The sequence below is a fragment of the Gymnodraco acuticeps genome, unplaced genomic scaffold (assembly GCF_902827175.1).
Source record: "Gymnodraco acuticeps unplaced genomic scaffold, fGymAcu1.1, whole genome shotgun sequence".
In the NCBI taxonomy this organism is placed as follows: Eukaryota; Metazoa; Chordata; class Actinopteri; order Perciformes; family Bathydraconidae; genus Gymnodraco; species Gymnodraco acuticeps.
The window spans coordinates 470,207-489,929 of NW_022989749.1; the positions used below are offsets into that span (position 1 = coordinate 470,207).

At 45.8% G+C, this 19,723-nt stretch overlaps 3 protein-coding genes across 3 annotated transcripts; all 3 read right to left on the minus strand.

Moving 5' to 3' along the window:
* Positions 1-9,141: 9,141 nt before the first annotated feature.
* LOC117535923 (E3 ubiquitin/ISG15 ligase TRIM25-like) lies at positions 9,142-10,980 on the minus strand. Its single transcript, XM_034200629.1, is given in 2 exon segments — positions 9,142-10,599; positions 10,602-10,980. Coding segments are annotated over 2 exon segments (1,662 nt in total). The 5' UTR covers positions 10,921-10,980; the 3' UTR covers positions 9,142-9,256.
* A 1,132-nt stretch (positions 10,981-12,112) lies between these two features.
* LOC117536073 (E3 ubiquitin/ISG15 ligase TRIM25-like) lies at positions 12,113-13,812 on the minus strand. The gene has a single exon (XM_034200832.1). It carries the CDS (start codon positions 13,738-13,740, stop codon positions 12,610-12,612), a length of 1,131 nt encoding a protein of 376 aa, XP_034056723.1. The 5' UTR covers positions 13,741-13,812; the 3' UTR covers positions 12,113-12,609.
* Positions 13,813-16,621: 2,809 nt separating this feature from the next.
* Positions 16,622-18,403, minus strand: LOC117535999 (E3 ubiquitin/ISG15 ligase TRIM25-like). The gene has a single exon (XM_034200733.1). It carries the CDS (start codon positions 18,329-18,331, stop codon positions 17,201-17,203), a length of 1,131 nt encoding a protein of 376 aa, XP_034056624.1. The 5' UTR covers positions 18,332-18,403; the 3' UTR covers positions 16,622-17,200.
* Between the last annotated feature and the right edge of the window lie 1,320 nt (positions 18,404-19,723).

Sequence of the window (19,723 nt, forward strand, 5' to 3'; positions counted from 1 at the left end):
GTGAGGTCGGTTCACGTGGTTATATGGGACAATGTGGCATTCCACCACTCTCGTGACGTGAGGGCATGGTTTGAGGCTCATCCACACATGGCCATGGAGTTCCTCCCTCCATACTCCCCATTGAGGAGTTCTTCTCTGCCTGGAGATGGAAGGTTTATGACCATCATCCTCATGACAGAATGCCCCTTTTGGACGCAATGAATGCTGGCTGTCGGGACATCTCTGCGGAATCCTGTCAAGAGTGGTGTCGACACGCAAGGAGATATTTCCCAAGCTGCCGTGCAAGGGAAGACATACGCTGTGACGTAGATGAGGCTATGTGGCCAGACAGACGCTAAAGAGCAGACCAGTAAAGCTATATAGATCTCATTCTCTGTTTTACTGCTGATTTACATCATTTACCCATGTTATTTTTTTTCCAGTGTATTGCTATTCATCTTTTGTTTCTGTTACGGTGCTCTTCTGAAAATGAGACAATAAAAACAATGACATAGTTCCAGTAACATACTGTTTGTCCTATATGTAAGTTTGTTTCTCCCAACTTGTCAGTGTCACGATCTGTCTTTGTGGTGTTTTGTCTTGTCTATATCTGTTTTTGGTTTTCTGTCTGCGTTGTGTTTTGTCTTGTTTGGATTTGTCTGTGGTTCCCTGTCGTTAGTTTCCCTGGTGTGTCTGATTACCCGATTGTGTTCACCTGTGGCCCCTGTGTTTTCTCCTCCCTCCTCACCTGTGTCTTGTTTGTGTGATTAGTCTTGTGTGTATTTAAGTTCTGGTTTTTCTGTCTGTCTTTGTCGGTTCGTCTTTTGTCATGACTAGTTCGTCGGTGAGTGTTCTGTTTTGTCTTTGTTGTTCACCTAGCCTTGAAATAAAGGAAGTTTCACTTTATTCTGCATTTGGGTCCTACCTGCTTCACACACCGTGACAGTACGAACCGACCACATTATGGACCCAGCAGACTCAGCCCTTAGAGGTAGAGAGGTTGCGTTGAAGGAGGCACGTCAGGAGGTTGCTCGCAAGCCCTGGCTCTGGAGCTTGTTGCCCGAGTGGCTTAGGGTTTTCTCACGTAGCCCTGAGTACCAGGCTTCATGTTCTGACCCTTTCCTGGGGTCTGGTCTGGCGTTTGGAGGTCCACGAAGCCTCCAAAAGACTCCTAAAGGACGAAAGGCCAGGGTTCCAGCACCAGTTCCGGCTCCAGTACCATCCCACATAGCCATGGTACCGTGCTCCAGTACCACCCCACACAGCCATAGATCCGTGTTCCGGTTCCTTGCCCAGCAGCCATGGTTCCGGCTCCAGTGCCGGCCCCAGCAGCCATGTTTCCGGCTCCAAAACCGGCCCACACAGCCATGATCCAGGCTTCAGCTCCGGATCTTACAGCCATGTTTCCGGCTCCAGAACTGGATCTTACAACCGTGGTCCCTGCACCAAAGCTGGCCCATACAGTCATGGTCCCGACTCCAGCACCTCGTCTCCTGCTGGCTCCCCAGCCGACGCCAGCTCCCCGAGTCTTGTCGGCGTACCAGCCGACTCCAGCACCTCGTCTCCTGTTGGCTCTCCAGCCAACACCAGCTCCCCGAGTCTTGTCGGCGTACCGGCCGACTCCAGCACCTCGTCTCCTGCTGGCTCCCCAGCCGACGCCAGCTCCCCGAGTCTTGTCGGCGTACCGGTCGACTCCAGCACCTCGTCTCCTGCTGGCTCCCCAGACGACGCCAGCTCCCCAAATAAACAGGTTAGTGTTCGAAGCCTGGTTAGTGTTGCCTGACTTTATAAAGTGTGTTTATAAGCACTACTGCTTGTAGGCAGGCATGACAGTCGACCCATGTTCAGGGGAGTTGGGTTTAGTTTCCTGCACGCCTCGACGTAAGAGAGACGTAAGCGACGCCACCTCTTAGGTCCGAAGCTCTTGCCTCTAGACCGAACATTTTTTGGAGCTGGAAGTGAACCGGATTCCGGAGCTAAGAGCCGGCGCCGCTGCGGTGTGAACAGGAAAAACCGGCGCTTTTCAGCTCCGAGTTCCCTCTCGAGTCCCCTCTCGAGTCCCCTCTCCAGTTCCCTCTCCAGTTCCCTCTCCAGTTCCCTCTCGAGTTCCCTCTCCAGTCTCCTCTCAAGTCCCTTCTCGAGTCCCCTCTCAAGTCTCCTCTCCAGTTCCCTCTCCAGTTCCCTCTCAGGTCCCCTCTCGAGTCCCCTCTCTAGTCACCTCTCAAGTTCCTACCCGAGTCCCCTCTCCAGTTCCCTCTCCAGTTCCCTCCTTTAGTCCCCTCTCTAGTCCCTCCTTTAGTCCCCTCTCTAGTCCCTCCTCCAGTTCCCCTCGCGAGTCCCCTCTCCAGTTCCCTTCTCTGGTTCGTCCTCTAGTCCCTCCTTTAGTCCCTCCTCTAGTCTCTCCTCTAGTCCCCTCTCTAGTTCCCCTCTCGAGTTCCCCCTTGGTTCCCCTCTCGAGTCTCCTCTCGAGTCCCCTCTCGAGTCACGTCTCAAGTCCCTACCCAATGTCCTGGTCCGTTGGAGGTTCCGCTGGGGGTCCTGCCAACTCCATGTCCTGTCCCGTTGGAGGCCCCGTCGACTACTCCTCTGCCGGGGGTCCTACCAATCGTATGTCTGTCCCGTTGGAGGTCCTGCCGTCTACTCTCCTGCCGGGGGTCCTGCCAGCGCCTTGTCCTGTCTCGTTGGAGGTCCCGCCAACTACTCTCCTGCCGGGGGTCCTGCCAACCCTTTGTCCTGTGCCGTTGGAGGCCCCGCCGACTACTCTCCTGCCAACCGTTTGTCCTGTCCCGTTGGAGGTCCCGCCGTCTACTCTCCTGCCGGGGGTCCTGCCAACCCTTTGTCCTGTCTCGTTGGAGGTCCCGCCGTCTACTCTCCTGCCGGGGGTCCTGCCAACCCTTTGTCCTGTGCCATTGGAGGCCCCGCCGACTACTCTCCTGCCGGGGGTCCTACCAACCCCTTGTCCTGTTCCATTGGAGGCCCCGCCATCCTCTGTCTCGCTGGGGGTCCTGCCAATCCTGTGTCCTGGTCCTCTTCCGTGGGGGATCCTGCCGAGGCCTGTCCCACCAGCTCCGGTTCCTGTCCGGCCGACACCGGGTCCTGCCCGGCCTCCGGAGCTCTCTGGTCTTCGCCCTCGAGCCCGGCCCCCTGAGAGCCGCGGTCTTCGCCCTCGAGCCCGGCCCCCTGAGAGCCGCGGTCTTCGCCCTCGATCCCGGCCCTCTGTGAGCAGTGGTCTTCGCCCGCGATCCCGGCCCCCTGACTCTTCCTGCCGCGGCCCTCGTCCTCGAGCCCGGCCCCCTGACTCTTCCTGCCGCTGCCTTCGCCCTCATGCTCGGCCGCCCGAGTCCCCCACCTTAGACTCTGCCTTGCCCCCGGGCCGTCCGCCCGAATCCCCCTTTTTGAACTCTGCCTTGCCCCCGGGCCGTCCGCCCGAGATCCCTTCCTGGTCCTCTGCTGTGCCTCTGGGCCTGTCAGCTCAGTCCCGTCCTCCTGACCCCCTCCACCCACCCTGGTGGCCTAGTGATACTAGTGAGTGTTCTGTTTTGTCTTTGTTGTTCACCTAGCCTTGAAATAAAGGAAGTTTCACTTTTTCTGCATTTGGGTCCTACCTGCTTCACACACCGTGACAGTCAGTATTCCGTTCAGTTTCCAATATCGATAGCTTGAGGTTTGTGTATTGATGATTGTAGTCAGTATTTAGTGTGCCACTTAGTAATAACTGTTCAAATAGTCTTCTAATGAGCTGACAAATGTTTGTTTTTGGAGAAGGTATCTGGTTTTGGAAGGGGTATTTTTAGTTTTGAGTGCGTTTGAGCACTTTGCAAGAAATGTATATTCTTATGGTAGAATGTGTTATTATGGTGACCGGAGTTTCAGTTATGAAAACACATTTGTCTCATTAGAGGACAATTTGTTCTGTTTCGATCGACTTTTTGTGACCAGTATTTTCAGTTTTGGTCATGTAAGTGCATTTTGCAAAAGAAATTCAGAGTTATGGCAAGTGTGTTTCTATTTAGATGGCTATGTTCTTGTTTTGAAGAAATGAATTTTGATTCTAAATGGTGGGTTTAGCAATTGAGAAAAACTGTAATGTCCCGGGCGCTACAGTGGCATTTTCTACTGCAACACTCCCCACACGCATATACACAGTGTTCCCGCAACTGTTACAATGAAGGCTCGATAATCAGCTCACAGCATATAGGTGTAAGCAGGGGTCAAGTGCTATTTTTATAGGTGGTGTGTGGACCTTACATAGGGGGGTCCGGGGGTATGCTCCCCCGGGACGATTTTTTTTAAATATTGAAGTTAAATGCATCAATCTGGTGCACTTTGAGAGCAAAATGAAGAGATCTATGGATACATCTCTCAACACCCATATGAAACAGAACTGTAAACAGATTTACTTTTTCTTTATGGATATTTGACAAATCACCCTTTTAAACTTTATTCTTGTTTTACTATCATATAGTATTTCATAGCTGTTTTTCTTTTATTCTCTTATTTTTTTATAACTATAATGATCATATAAATGTGTGCCTCGGAAATAATAATTTACATTAATGGTAGGGGTGTAACACGACGAATACGCCTTTTTTTTTACGAGTGGGAAAAAAGTCTGTCACTCAGGGCAGTATCCACTACACTATTTATAATCCAGGGGGCGGTATTGCGCCTAAAAGCTGTTTGCCAGCCGCCCTAAACAACAAATGAAGAACAAGAAGAAACACAAACAAAACGAACAAAATACAAGAAGAAGAAAAGTTAGTTTTGCGAGTTCAGATATCTGGTACAGAGAGTGACCGTTGTTCCTATGCAAAATTGTGCAACCAAGTTAAATGGGAGTGTCGGAAAGCTAAAAGAGAGCATGAAAGAAAAATTGCAAAGGAAGCCAAAGAGAATCCGAAAGCTTTTTATAAATATGCCAGAAGCAAGCTAAAAGTCAATGCCACAGTCGGAGATCTGAAAAAGGCTAATGGCAACCTGGCTCAAAATGACAAGGACAAAGCCAATACACTAAATTCCTTCTTTGCTAGTGTGTTCACAAAGGAGGATACCTCATCAATACCAGACTTCCAGGACAGACCATTTAATACTACACTAAATAAATTGGACTTCACATCTAAGGACATCCATAAAAAACTATCGAACTTAGATGCCTCAAAAGCATCAGGACCGGATGGCATCTATCCCAGGATTCTCAAAGAACTGTGTGACGAACTAGATGAACCCTTACTTACCATATTTAAAAAATCGCTTGATGAAGGTGTGGTACCACAGTCTTGGAAGGATGGTCATGTAACTCCTATATTCAAAAAAGGTGACCGAAGCAATCCTGGAAACTATAGGCCTGTCAGCCTTACAGCAGTAGTATGCAAACTCCTTGAATCCTTGGTGCGTGATGCCGTCATAGAACATCTTGACTCAAACAACCTATTATCAGACCGCCAACACGGCTTCGTCCAGGGCAGATCCTGTTCAACCCAACTCCTGGCCTGCCTTGACATATGGTCTCGTACCCTTGACGAAAGAGGAAGTCTCGATGCCATTTATTTGGATTTCCAGAAAGCATTTGATACTGTACCTCACAAAAGATTACTGAATAAGCTCTATGGGTATGGTATCCGTGGAGACATACTCACCTGGATCTCAGACTTTCTCAAAAACAGGCGACAGAGAGTCTTTGTTAACGGGAAACCATCTGGATGGTGCCCAGTTCTCAGTGGAATTCCACAAGGTAGTGTCCTGGGTCCTGCACTGTTTGTCCTCTATATCAACGACCTACCGGATAATGTGAGCTCCTGGGTCCAGATGTTTGCAGATGATACTAAAGTCTTCAAGGAAATTAAGTGTAAAGAGGATGCAGAAAAACTCCAGTCAGATCTCAGAGAAATACAAAGATGGTCCGAGTGTTGGCAGCTCAAATTCAATGCAGCAAAGTGCAAAGTAATGCACTTAGGTTTTCTGAATAAAAAATATGAGTATAATATGGGTGATAATTCAAACACTATAAACCTATCCGAGACTCAGAATGAAAAGGACCTTGGTGTGAATGTTGATAATACCCTGACATTTAGTGACCATATCCGTCGGGCAAGTAACAAAGCCAATGGTATCCTAGCAATGATCCGCAGATCATACACTTATTTGGACTCTGACGTAGTACGTAGTTTATACATCTCTCTTGTACGGCCACTCCTCGAGTATGGGAATGTCGCTTGGTCCCCCATGTACAAAAAGGATGCTGAGCTCATCGAGAAAATACAGAGAAGGGCAAAGAAGCTGGTTCCAGAACTAAAGGACCTACCATATCAAGAACGACTGCAACGTCTTAAAATCCCGAGTATGTATTATAGAAGGGCGAGGGGAGATATGATCGAAGTTTTCAAATATCTCCACAACATCTACAAAACATCATGCCCACTACAACGGGATTATAACACCAGGACTCGTGGACACTGCCTCAAGTTGAAGAAACAGTACTCAAGACTGGCTATCCGCCGCAACTTTTTCAGCCTGCGTGTGGTTGACTTGTGGAATGATCTGCCAGAAAGCGTTGTCACATCCAAGACGGTTAACTGTCTCAAATCCCGCCTCGACCACTACTGGTCAAACATCACCTTCACTTTGGACTATGTGACTGTTGCCAGCATCCATAGTAAATAAAGAATCAGTGATCTACTCATTTATTTATGAGCGACTAAAATGCCTTAGGCCTATTACAGCCGTATCCTATTGATTGATTGATTGAACACACAGGAGCTAGAACTCACCTGCTTCTTTTAAATCAGCTGTGTGGGAACATTTCGGGTTCCCTGTGGACTACAATAACGATTAAGTGTGCGAGTGGTGGATCAGACGAGGACGGTGTGTCGGCGTTGTTCTCCAGTGGTGCGGTATGTTAATAGTAACACACGCCAAACAGGCTAAATCATATCAGAAGGCATCACCCAGATTTGCCACTCACCGGAGCCCAGTAAAAGACAACAGCAGTTCAACAGCTGATCCCCGCTGTTTTTAATAAACCAATAGACATGAAAGCCGTGAAACCAAAATAAATAACGGACGCTCTTGGCATATGTTTTTCAACGACTTTGCGCTCTTGAAACAATTTCTTATTATTTATTTTGGAATATTTTCAAGACATTCTTTTAAGTTTTACAGCTTGATGAAACCTTTTTGTTTGACATCAGCCATTATAGATAATATGGCCATCTGAGTGTGTGTGGTACTGTTTGTGGTTTGTTTTTATCTGTGTAATACAGTTAAATATTCAAAATGTTAGAGTTCCTTATTTTTATACTGAAACTTGAACTACTGTTCAAAATAAATAAAAAACAAACCTGGAATTATGCATTTGGGACTTTTTTTGCTTTTTCTTGTTGTACCGAACCCGTACCGAACCGTGACCCCCAAACCGAGGTACGAACCGAACCGTGACTTCTGTGAACTGTTACACCCCTAATTAATGGTGACCAAAACGTTTGAGACCCACTGAGAGAGTCCTTTAGCTCACTGAGTCTCTCAGTCTGACAGGAGAGGACTCTCCTCCACTTTGTTGTTGAAAAAACTCCTTATATCCGTTAGCTTAGCTCGCTAGCACCAGAAGCTAACAACAACGATCTCCGGTACCGGTGCACTCTCTCTCTCTCGCGCGCACACAAAATGGCTCGTTCCACACACACACAGAGCCGAGCTTTAACCATTTTTCCTCCTGGTCTCTCGTGCCCCGCACTTTGAGAACCACTGGTATATCTGAAGGCTCCCGCACACTGAGTATTTCAACACACTCTCACTCCATAATCGTCCAGGAGCGACGTTTGGTCAGTGTCAGTGGCGTCCAGTTGTGACGCTCCTAGGCTCCTTCAGCTTCATAAAGGGACGCAAATAGCTTTCAACTGATTTCAATGTATTCCCATCTGCGGCGGGATTTGACGCTCATGGAAGCACGGCATTCGTTTGTGTCGGCTGCCCTTAAAGGCAATGTGAGCGTCCATTCCCATTGGATAACGGAGAATTGTACACCCGGAAGTAAGTATTCCCCTTACTGTCGATTGATTTTACAGTGATATCTGCACAGAACTAATCACGGGGTTTGTCAAACAGAGCACATTGTGTAGACCTAAACGATAGCTGGGGATTCTGGGTAGTGTAGTGTCTTCTGCCATCCTTTACTCCGAAAAAATATTTGTTTCTCCGAATCGAAGAGGAAAAATACAAACGCATTGCACACAATTTAAACCAATCAATGTTGTGTAATTAACAAGGATAATCTGGTGTTTTTTAGTCGATGAGTAGTGCAGATATCACTGTAAACTCAATCGACAGTAAGGGGAATACTTATTAATTACTTTTTCCATTTCAGAATGCCAGCATCAAAGAGAGGTCCTGGATGCCTCTCCATTTGTTGGTGTAAATAAATGCACTTGTGTTCACTTTCACCCCGACTCTCTCAATGTTATTTGTTGTTGTGTGTTACCGTCTACATTTTTGTCCTAGAGCTTATTGGGGATGTAGCAGTGAAAAAAGAACTACCTAACTAACCCCACTGCAGTCAGCATGTCGTTGTGTCCCTGAGACACTTCACCCCAAATTGCTCCTGTGGGGATTGCCCACAGTATTGAAAGTCGCTTTGGATAAAAGCGTCTAACAATTGACATGTAATGTAATGTGTTTACAATTCAACTCAACTTAGTGCAGCTTCACTGGAGAGGATAGATCATTCATTTTAAGATACAAAACAAAAGACTGAGATTTTCACTTATGTCCTCTTAGCTCTTTTATTAACAAGAAAAACCCCAACATTTTATTGTGTACAGACATGTAAATGAGGCACTCATCATCTCACATCTTGAAAATTAAAATAGAAACACAATTTATTACAAACTCAACCTGTTTCTTGACTTTCTTTGAATGTGTTTTCTTTCCTCCTTCAAACTTTCATGTATGCATTCAACACATTGAGACTTAGTCAAAAATAGAATAGCCAACAAATATCTAGAGCAACGTTTACATTTTCATGCAGAGAAATATCAGTTGAGGTTAACAGAAATCCTCCTGAGCAGTGACAGCCTCCATGGCTAAACAGACACAGGAAGGAGCGCCGCCTAAAGAAACTCCAACATCTACAGAACAACTCATGAGAAGACCTTAAAGCACATCCCATAATGTTTGATTGACAGCTGATCTCTGTGCAGTGAAGACATGAACAATCAGCTCTCAGCAACAATGATGGACACGCAATGAGTTTAAGAAGTACAAGAGTTCCTCAAATGACTTCAGGCTATTTCAGTTTACACAACTCAGCTGTGGCTCCATAACCATAAAGCTGAACTCCAGCATGGAGAGGCCGAGTGAATGTGGTCCGGACTCTGTGGAGGAGAGTCATGGTTTCAGAGACGCTGTAGAAGGACAGAATACCTGCTCTGTGATCCAGGTACACTCCTACTCTGGAGGACAGAGGACCTGAGATGGGAGTTTTGATGTTGTTGTGACGTAAGGAATAACTGTTTTGGTTAAAAATTAACACCCAGGATTTGTCATTGAATCCAAATTGATCTTCAGCCCCTGTTCTTCTGATGTTCCTGAATGTGACTGCTGCACGAACTTCTCTCCCTCTCCACTCCACCTCCCAGTAAGAACGTCCAGTCAGACCCTCTCTACTCAGGACCTGAGGATAAGTAGTGAATCTGTCTGGGTGACTAGAATAAGACTGTGGTTGTCCCATGTATTTTGCTGTTCTGCTCCCCTCAGATAATAACAGGATCTTGTATGCTGTGTTTGGATCCAGAGTGATCTCCTGTGAATTTTGTAAGAACCCAGCTCTGGTGGTGGGCTCTGCTGCTGATGGTAAAACATCCACTTCAGTCGATGAGACGTTGGTCCATTCCTCTCTCAGGACGTCCTGTAGTTTGTCTCTGACTGCTGACAGGGCCGCCGTCACGTCCTCAAAGTAGCTCAGAGGACGGATGTTGATGCTGGAGGAGTGTGTAGCTTCACTGAGAGGTAACAGAGAGGGGTAGTTGAGCAGAAACTGGGTGTGATCCTCTGTGTGAGACAGCAGCTTCAGCTCAGCGTCTCTCCTCTTCAGCTCCCTGATCTCCTGCTCCAGCTTCTCCTGAAGCTCTCTGACTCGACTCACTTCAGTTTCCTGCTGGGATCTGACCTGCTGCTTCACATCAGAGCTTCTTTTCTCCATGAGACGGATCAGCTCAGTGAACGTCTTCTCACTGTCCTCCACTGCTTTATCAGCAGAGCCATTGACGGCCTCCACCTCCTGCTGAAGCAGCTTCACCTCCTTCTCTCTGTCCTGGATTCTCTGCTGGATGTTTTGTCGACTCCCCTCCAGCTCTCTCTGCCTCTCAGTCCTTTCCGCTGCAGCCAAAACTGTGTCGTGGCCTTTATGTTCGTCCACAGAGCAGAGATAACAGATACACTGCTGATCAGTGCGGCAGAACATCTTCTTCACCTCCTCATGACGAGAGCACATGCTCTCCAGGAGCTTCTTGGAGGGCTCCATCAGCTTGTGTTTCTTAAAGGCAGGTGATTCATAGTGAGGCTGGAGGTGACTCTCACAGTATGAGGCCACACACTGCAGACAGGACTCCAAGGCTTTCCGTTTTCTCTCCCAGTACAGAAATCACATCCCACGTCTTCAGCTCCAGCATAGCAGAGATCAGCAGGAGCAGCTTGGAGTCCAGTCTTCTTCAGCTCCTCCACTAAAGCTGCTAGCATGGTGTTCTTCAGCAGGACAGGCCTCGGTGTGAAGCTCTGCCTGCACTGAGGGCAGCTGTGGATCTTCTTCTCATCCTCTTTATCCCAGTGGGCTTTAATACACTTCATGCAGTAGCTGTGTCCACAGGAAGTCGTCACCGGATCCTTCAGTAGATCCAGACAGATGGAACAAGAGAAGGTCTCCCGGTCCAGCTGAACTCCTCTCTGCGCCATTTCACCTCTCAGTGGCAGCGAGTGTCTGAGCTTCACTTCCTGAGAGCTGAAACTAGGTGAGCTGTGATCTGAACAGCATGTGTGTGAGCAGTGGATGTGGCTGTCAGCTCTTGTACTTTACCCACATTTTGGTTACGCCCATCCTCTGGATCTAAAGGGGAGGAGCCAGGAAATACAGAGTGGAGCTGTGTCTGAGAGCAGGAAGAAGAGGGAAGGCTCATCAAACTCTGACTCATTCCAGGAGGAGGAGCAGACACTCTGAAGTGTTTCCTCATTTACAAACGGAGCCTCGCTTACAACTTGCCCTACATTTGAAAACAGTCATCAGCTGTAAAATATTATTTTTAAATTCAGGCTGTTGTAGCTCAGGGCTCCAGACACATGGTAGCAGTGGTGTAAGAAGTACTCAGATAGAAATACTACGGGGTAAAAATACTCTGTTGCAAGTTAAAGTACAAAAACATTGGAATCAAAATATACTTAAAGTACCAAAAGTAAAAGTACTCCTTATGCAGAATGGCCCTTTTCAGAATATTGAGTCACTGGGTTACTATAATGATTATTGATGTGACTTAGTGCAGCTTCACTGGAGAGGATAGATCATTCATTTTAAGATACAAAACAAAAGACTGAGATTTTCACTTATGTCCTCTTAGCTCTTTTATTAACAAGAAAAACCCCAACATTTTATTGTGTACAGACATGTAAATGAGGCACTCATCATCTCACATCTTGAACATTAAAATAGAAACACAATTTATTACAAACTCAACCTGTTTCTTGACTTTCTTTTAATGTGTTTTCTTTCCTCCTTCAAACTTTCATGTATGCATTCAACACATTGAGACTTAGTCAAAAATAGAATAGCCAACAAATATCTAGAGCAACGTTTACATTTTCATGCAGAGAAATATCAGTTGAGGTTAACAGAAATCCTCCTGAGCAGTGACAGCCTCCATGGCTAAACAGACACAAGAAGGAGCGCCGCCTAAAGAAACTCCAACATCTACAGAACAACTCATGAGAAGACGTTAAAGCACATCCCATAATGTTTGATTGACAGCTGATCTCTGTGCAGTGAAGACATGAACAATCAGCTCTCAGCCACAATGATGGACACGCAATGAGTTTACGAAGTACAAGAGTTCCTCAAATGACTTCAGGCTATTTCAGTTTACACAACTCAGCTGTGGCTCCATAACCATGAAGCCGAACTCCAGCATGGAGAGGCCGAGTGAATGTGGTCTGGACTCTGTGGAGGAGAGTCATGGTTTCAGAGACGCTGTAGAAGGACAGAATACCTGCTCTGTGATCCAGGTACACTCCTACTCTGGAGGACAGAGGACCTGAGATGGGAGTTTTGATGTTGTTGTGACGTAAGGAATAACTGTTTTGGTTAAAAATTAACACCCAGGATTTGTCATTGAATCCAAATTGACCTTCAGCCCCTGTTCTTCTGATGTTCCTGAATGCGACTGCTGCACGAACTTCTCTCCCTCTCCACTCCACCTCCCAGTAAGAACGTCCAGTCAGACCCTCTCTACTCAGGACCTGAGGATAAGTAGTGAATCTGTCTGGGTGACTAGAATAAGACTGTGGTTGTCCCATGTATTTTGCTGTTCTGCTCCCCTCAGATAATAACATGATCTTGTATGCTGTGTTTGGATCCAGAGTGATCTCCTGTGAATTTTATAAGAACCCAGCTCTGGTGGTGGGCTCTGCTGCTGATGGTAAAACATCCACTTCAGTCGGTGAGACGTTGGTCCATTCCTCTCTCAGGACGTCCTGTAGTTTGTCTCTGACTGCTGACAGGGCCGCCGTCACGTCCTCAAAGTAGCTCAGAGGACGGATGTTGATGCTGGAGGAGTGTGTAGCTTCACTGAGAGGTAACAGAGAGGGGTAGTTGAGCAGAAACTGGGTGTGATCCTCTGTGTGAGACAGCAGCTTCAGCTCAGCGTCTCTCCTCTTCAGCTCCCTGATCTCCAGCTTCTCCTGAAGCTCTTTGACTCGACCCACTTCAGTTTCCTGCTGGGATCTGACCTGCTGCTTCACATCAGAGCTTCTTTTCTCCATGAGACGGATCAGCTCAGTGAACGTCTTCTCACTGTCCTCCACTGCTTTATCAGCAGAGCCATTGACGGCCTGCACCTCCTGCTGAAGCAGCTTCACCTCCTTCTCTCTGTCCTGGATTCTCTGCTGGATGTTTTGTCGACTCCCCTCCAGCTCTCTCTGCCTCTCAGTCCTTTCCGCTGCAGCCAAAACTGTGTCGTGGCCTTTATGTTCGTCCACAGAGCAGAGATAACAGATACACTGCCGATCAGTGCGGCAGAACATCTTCTTCACCTCCTCATGACGAGAGCACATGCTCTCCAGGAGCTTCTTGGAGGGCTCCATCAGCTTGTGTTTCTTAAAGGCAGGTGATTCATAGTGAGGCTGGAGGTGACTCTCACAGTATGAGGCCACACACTGCAGACAGGACTCCAAGGCTTTCCGTTTTCTCCCAGTACAGAAATCACATCCCACGTCTTCAGCTCCAGCATAGCAGAGATCAGCAGGAGCAGCTTGGAGTCCAGTCTTCTTCAGCTCCTCCACTAAAGCTGCTAGCATGGTGTTCTTCAGCAGGACAGGCCTCGGTGTGAAGCTCTGCCTGCACTGAGGGCAGCTGTGGATCTTCTTCTCATCCTCTTTATCCCAGTGGGCTTTAATACACTTCATGCAGTAGCTGTGTCCACAGGAAGTCGTCACCGGATCCTTCAGTAGATCCAGACAGATGGAACAAGAGAAGGTCTCCCGGTCCAGCTGAACTCCTCTCTGCGCCATTTCACCTCTCAGTGGCAGCGAGTGTCTGAGCTTCACTTCCTGAGAGCTGAAACTATGTGAGCTGTGATCTGAACAGCATGTGTGTGAGCAGTGGATGTGGCTGTCAGCTCTTGTACTTTACCCACATGTTGGTTACGCCCATCCTCTGGATCTAAAGGGGAGGAGCCAGGAAATACAGAGTGGAGCTGTGTCTGAGAGCAGGAAGAAGAGGGAAGGCTCATCAAACTCTGACTCATTCCAGGAGGAGGAGCAGACACTCTGAAGTGTTTCCTCATTTACAAACGGAGCCTCGCTTACAACTTGCCCTACATTTGAAAACAGTCATCAGCTGTAAAATATTATTTTTAAATTCAGGCTGTTGTAGCTCAGGGCTCCAGACACATGGTAGCAGTGGTGTAAGAAGTACTCAGATAGAAATACTACGGGGTAAAAATACTCTGTTGCAAGTTAAAGTACAAAACATTGGAATCAAAATATATTTAAAGTACCAAAAGTAAAAGTACTCCTTATGCAGAATGGCCCTTTTCAGAATATTGAGTCACTGGGTTACTATAATGATTATTGATGTGTGTTATCACAGTTAGTCAAAGTAGAGCTCATTTGAATAACTTCATGTCCTGCTGCTGGATATCTTATCCTATAAATAACTGTCAAGGTGTATTTAATAATTGATTTATATTTTGAATGAACTACTAGTCTATATCTGAGTAGTAACTTCAAGCTGTGAAATGAATGCAGTGGATTAAAAAGTACAACACTGTCTTCTAAAATGTAGTTCAGTAGAAGTCTAAAGCAGCATAAACTGAGACGTATTGGCATCAACCACTACTTACTGCGCGTAATGTCCCATTTTAGAATCATATTGAATTACTGGATTATTTCATTTTGTATAGATTAATGTGTTTGTTACATCCCTAATAAAGTGTAGGGGAAATGGAAACAGTAACACACAACATCCAATAACAGTCAGGGTGAAAATGAACACAAGTTTATTTATTTACAACCTAAGAAAATGCCAACAAATGTTCTTTAAGTGAGGAGACAAAGAAGAGGTTGCCAAATTAAATGAATATAACAAAACTCAAACAAAAAGCCCTCACTATCTGTTCTACTAACAAGGAAACAAAACAACTACAGGGTGGCAACAATCTACTAACCTAGTGTGTCTAACAGAGATGACCTACGTGAGGAGAGGTAGAGGGAACCCCAAACGTACCCAAATCCTCGCCCTCCCACCACACACACATTTAACAATACTAAACACAAGGTGGCAGAATAATGACCAAATCTATCAGAGACCACAAAGAGGCTCTGGAGTCAGCAGCAGGTCTGAGAGAGCCAAGGCTTCCTGGATTGCCTCCTTTAATAACAGGCCCTGGCTACCTTCTTATGTTCACATATGGAAATACAACACTAATAGAAACATATAATGTCTTTGATCATTCACTATAACTAAGTTCTAAATGTGTCATCTGTTAAGATTTTGAATGAAGACCAGAATTGAATAAATTAATACATTATTTCTGATAGCAGTATGTGAAATTAAATCTGTAGCTATATTGTAAACTCTACTTGTATCTTATCCGTTCATTGGTTACAAAAAAACTCTTCTCTGGTTCTGGCAGAAACAGTTCTTTCTGAAATGTGTTGGGACACTTGGATGTATCCCTTTTAGTATGATAATTAGCCTGTTAGCATTAGCCAGACAGCATTGTGTGACTTGTTGAACTGGTTTACCTGCATGTGTGGGTGTAGGTATTGCTTTTATTATGAGAATAGGCTAAGCTAGGTAGTATTGTGTGACTTAAGTGTTCAATGTAAATAGGATTCAGATACTTGTTGCATCGGGACACCTGGAAGGGGCGGGGGTGCATGCATTCCTTTTAGTATGATAATAGGCTAAGCCAGACAGAATGAACCCTTGTCCCACCTCCCTATCTATTCCTTCAGGTAATCTATTACAATATAATAAGCATATGTATTATTACATATTTATTAGTTACTTTTTCCATTTCAGAATGCCAGCAGCAAAGAGAGGTCCTGGATGCCTCTCCATTTGTTGGTGTAAATAAATGCACTTGTGTTCACTTTCACCCCGACTCTCTCAATGTTATTTGTTGTTGTGTGTTACCGTCTACATTTTTGTCCTAGAGCTTATTGGGGACGTAGCAGTGAAAAAATAACTACCTAACTAACCCCACTGCAGTCAGCATGTCGTTGTGTCCCTGAGACACTTCACCCCAAATTGCTCCTGTGGGGATTGCCCACAGTATTGAAAGTCGCTTTGGATAAAAGCGTCTAACAATTGACATGTAATGTAATGTGTTTACAATTCAACTCAACTTAGTGCAGCTTCACTGGAGAGGATAGATCATTCATTTTAAGATACAAAACAAAAGACTGAGATTTTCACTTATGTCCTCTTAGCTCTTTTATTAACAAGAAAAACCCCAACATTTTATTGTGTACAGACATGTAAATGAGGCACTCATCATCTCACATCTTGAACATTAAAATAGAAACACAATTTATTACAAACTCAACCTGTTTCTTGACTTTCTTTTAATGTGTTTTCTTTCCTCCTTCAAACTTTCATGTATGCATTCAACACATTGAGACTTAGTCAAAAATAGAATAGCCAACAAATATCTAGAGCAACGTTTACATTTTCATGCAGAGAAATATCAGTTGAGATTAACAGAAATCCTCCTGAGCAGTGACAGCCTCCATGGCTAAACAGACACAGGAAGGAGCGCCGCCTAAAGAAACTCCAACATCTACAGAACAACTCATGAGAAGACGTTAAAGCACATCCCATAATGTTTGATTGACAGCTGATCTCTGTGCAGTGAAGCCATGAACAATCAGCTCTTAGCAACAATGATGGACACCCAATGAGTTTAAGAAGTACAAGAGTTCCTCAAATGACTTCAGGCTATTTCAGTTTACACAACTCAGCTGTGGCTCCATAACCATGAAGCTGAACTCCAGCATGGAGAGGCCGAGTGAATGTGGTCCGGACTCTGTGGAGGAGAGTCATGGTTTCAGAGACGCTGTAGAAGGACAGAATACCAGCTCTGTGATCCAGGTACACTCCTACTCTGGAGGACAGAGGACCTGAGATGGGAGTTTTGATGTTGTTGTGACGTAAGGAATAACTGTTTTGGTTAAAAATTAACACCCAGGATTTGTCATTGAATCCAAATTGACCTTCAGCCCCTGTTCTTCTGATGTTCCTGAATGCGACTGCTGCACGAACTTCTCTCCCTCTCCACTCCACCTCCCAGTAAGAACGTCCAGTCAGACCCTCTCTACTCAGGACCTGAGGATAAGTAGTGAATCTGTCTGGGTGACTAGAATAAGACTGTGGTTGTCCCATGTATTTTGCTGTTCTGCTCCCCTCAGATAATAACATGATCTTGTATGCTGTGTTTGGATCCAGAGTGATCTCCTGTGAATTTTATAAGAACCCAGCTCTGGTGGTGGGCTCTGCTGCTGATGGTAAAACATCCACTTCAGTCGGTGAGACGTTGGTCCATTCCTCTCTCAGGACGTCCTGTAGTTTGTCTCTGACTGCTGACAGGGCCGCCGTCACGTCCTCAAAGTAGCTCAGAGGACGGATGTTGATGCTGGATGAGTGTGTAGCTTCACTGAGAGGTAACAGAGAGGGGTAGTTGAGCAGAAACTGGGTGTGATCCTCTGTGTGAGACAGCAGCTTCAGCTCAGCGTCTCTCCTCTTCAGCTCCCTGATCTCCAGCTTCTCCTGAAGCTCTTTGACTCGACTCACTTCAGTTTCCTGCTGGGATCTGACCTCCTGCTTCACATCAGAGCTTCTTTTCTCCATGAGACGGATCAGCTCAGTGAACGTCTTCTCACTGTCCTCCACTGCTTTATCAGCAGAGCCATTGATGGCCTGCACCTCCTGCTGAAGCAGCTTCACCTCCTTCTCTCTGTCCTGGATTCTCTGCTGGATGTTTTGTCGACTCCCCTCCAGCTCTCTCTGCCTCTCAGTCCTTTCCGCTGCAGCCAAAACTGTGTCGTGGCCTTTATGTTCGTCCACAGAGCAGAGATAACAGATACACTGCTGATCAGTGCGGCAGAACATCTTCTTCACCTCCTCATGACGAGAGCACATGCTCTCCAGGAGCTTCTTGGAGGGCTCCATCAGCTTGTGTTTCTTAAAGGCAGGTGATTCATAGTGAGGCTGGAGGTGACTCTCACAGTATGAGGCCACACACTGCAGACAGGACTCCAAGGCTTTCCGTTTTCTCCCAGTACAGAAATCACATCCCACGTCTTCAGCTCCAGCATAGCAGAGATCAGCAGGAGCAGCTTGGAGTCCAGTCTTCTTCAGCTCCTCCACTAAAGCTGCTAGCATGGTGTTCTTCAGCAGGACAGGCCTCGGTGTGAAGCTCTGCCTGCACTGAGGGCAGCTGTGGATCTTCTTCTCATCCTCTTTATCCCAGTGGGCTTTAATACACTTCATGCAGTAGCTGTGTCCACAGGAAGTCGTCACCGGATCCTTCAGTAGATCCAGACAGATGGAACAAGAGAAGGTCTCCCGGTCCAGCTGAACTCCTCTCTGCGCCATTTCACCTCTCAGTGGCAGCGAGTGTCTGAGCTTCACTTCCTGAGAGCTGAAACTATGTGAGCTGTGATCTGAACAGCATGTGTGTGAGCAGTGGATGTGGCTGTCAGCTCTTGTACTTTACCCACATGTTGGTTACGCCCATCCTCTGGATCTAAAGGGGAGGAGCCAGGAAATACAGAGTGGAGCTGTGTCTGAGAGCAGGAAGAAGAGGGAAGGCTCATCAAACTCTGACTCATTCCAGGAGGAGGAGCAGACACTCTGAAGTGTTTCCTCATTTACAAACGGAGCCTCGCTTACAACTTGCCCTACATTTGAAAACAGTCATCAGCTGTAAAATATTATTTTTAAATTCAGGCTGTTGTAGCTCAGGGCTCCAGACACATGGTAGCAGTGGTGTAAGAAGTACTCAGATATTCTACTGAAGTAAAAGTGGAAATACTACGGGGTAAAAATACTCTGTTGCAAGTTAAAGTACAAAAACATTGGAATCAAAATATACTTAAAGTACCAAAAGTAAAAGTACTCCTTATGCAGAATGGCCCTTTTCAGAATATTGAGTCACTGGGTTACTATAATGATTATTGATGTGTGTTATCACAGTTAGTAAAAGTAGAGCTCATTTAAATAACTTCATGTCCTGCTGCTGGATATCTTATCCTATAAATAACTGTCAAGGTGTATTCAATAATTGATTTATATTTTGAATGAACTACTAGTATCTAAGTAGTAACTTCAAGCTGTGAAATGAATGCAGTGGATTAAAAAGTACAATACTGTCTTCTAAAATGTAGTTCAGTAGAAGTCTAAAGCAGCATAAACTGAGACGTATTGGCATCAACCACTACTTACTGCGCGTAATGTCCCATTTTAGAATCATATATATTGAATTACTGGATTATTTCATTTAGTATAGATTAATGTGTTTGTTACATCCCTAATAAAGTGTAGGGGAAATGGAGACAGTAACACACAACAACCAATAACAGTCAGGGTGAAAATGAACACAAGTTTATTTATTTACAACCTAAGAAAATGCCAACAAATGTTCTTTAAGTGAGCAGACAAAGAAGAGGTTGCCAAATTAAATGAATATAACAAAACTCAAACAAAAAGCCCTCACTATCTGTTCTACTAACAAGGAAACAAAACAACTACAGGGTGGAAACAATCTACTAACCTAGTGTGTCTAACAGAGTTGACCTACGTGAGGAGAGGTAGAGGGAACCCCAAACGTACCCAAATCCTCCCCCTCCCACCACACACACATTTAACAATACTAAACACAAGGTGGCAGAATAATGACCAAATCTATCAGAGACCACAAAGAGGCTCTGGAGTCAGCAGCAGGTCTGAGAGAGCCAAGGCTTCCTGGATTGCCTCCTTTAATGACAG

Coding starts and splice junctions, on each gene's coding strand:
- LOC117535999 (XM_034200733.1), bottom strand. CDS start 18,331: ATGGCGCAGAGAGGAGTTCAGCTGGACCGGGAGACCTTCTCTTGTTCC.
- LOC117536073 (XM_034200832.1), bottom strand. CDS start 13,740: ATGGCGCAGAGAGGAGTTCAGCTGGACCGGGAGACCTTCTCTTGTTCC.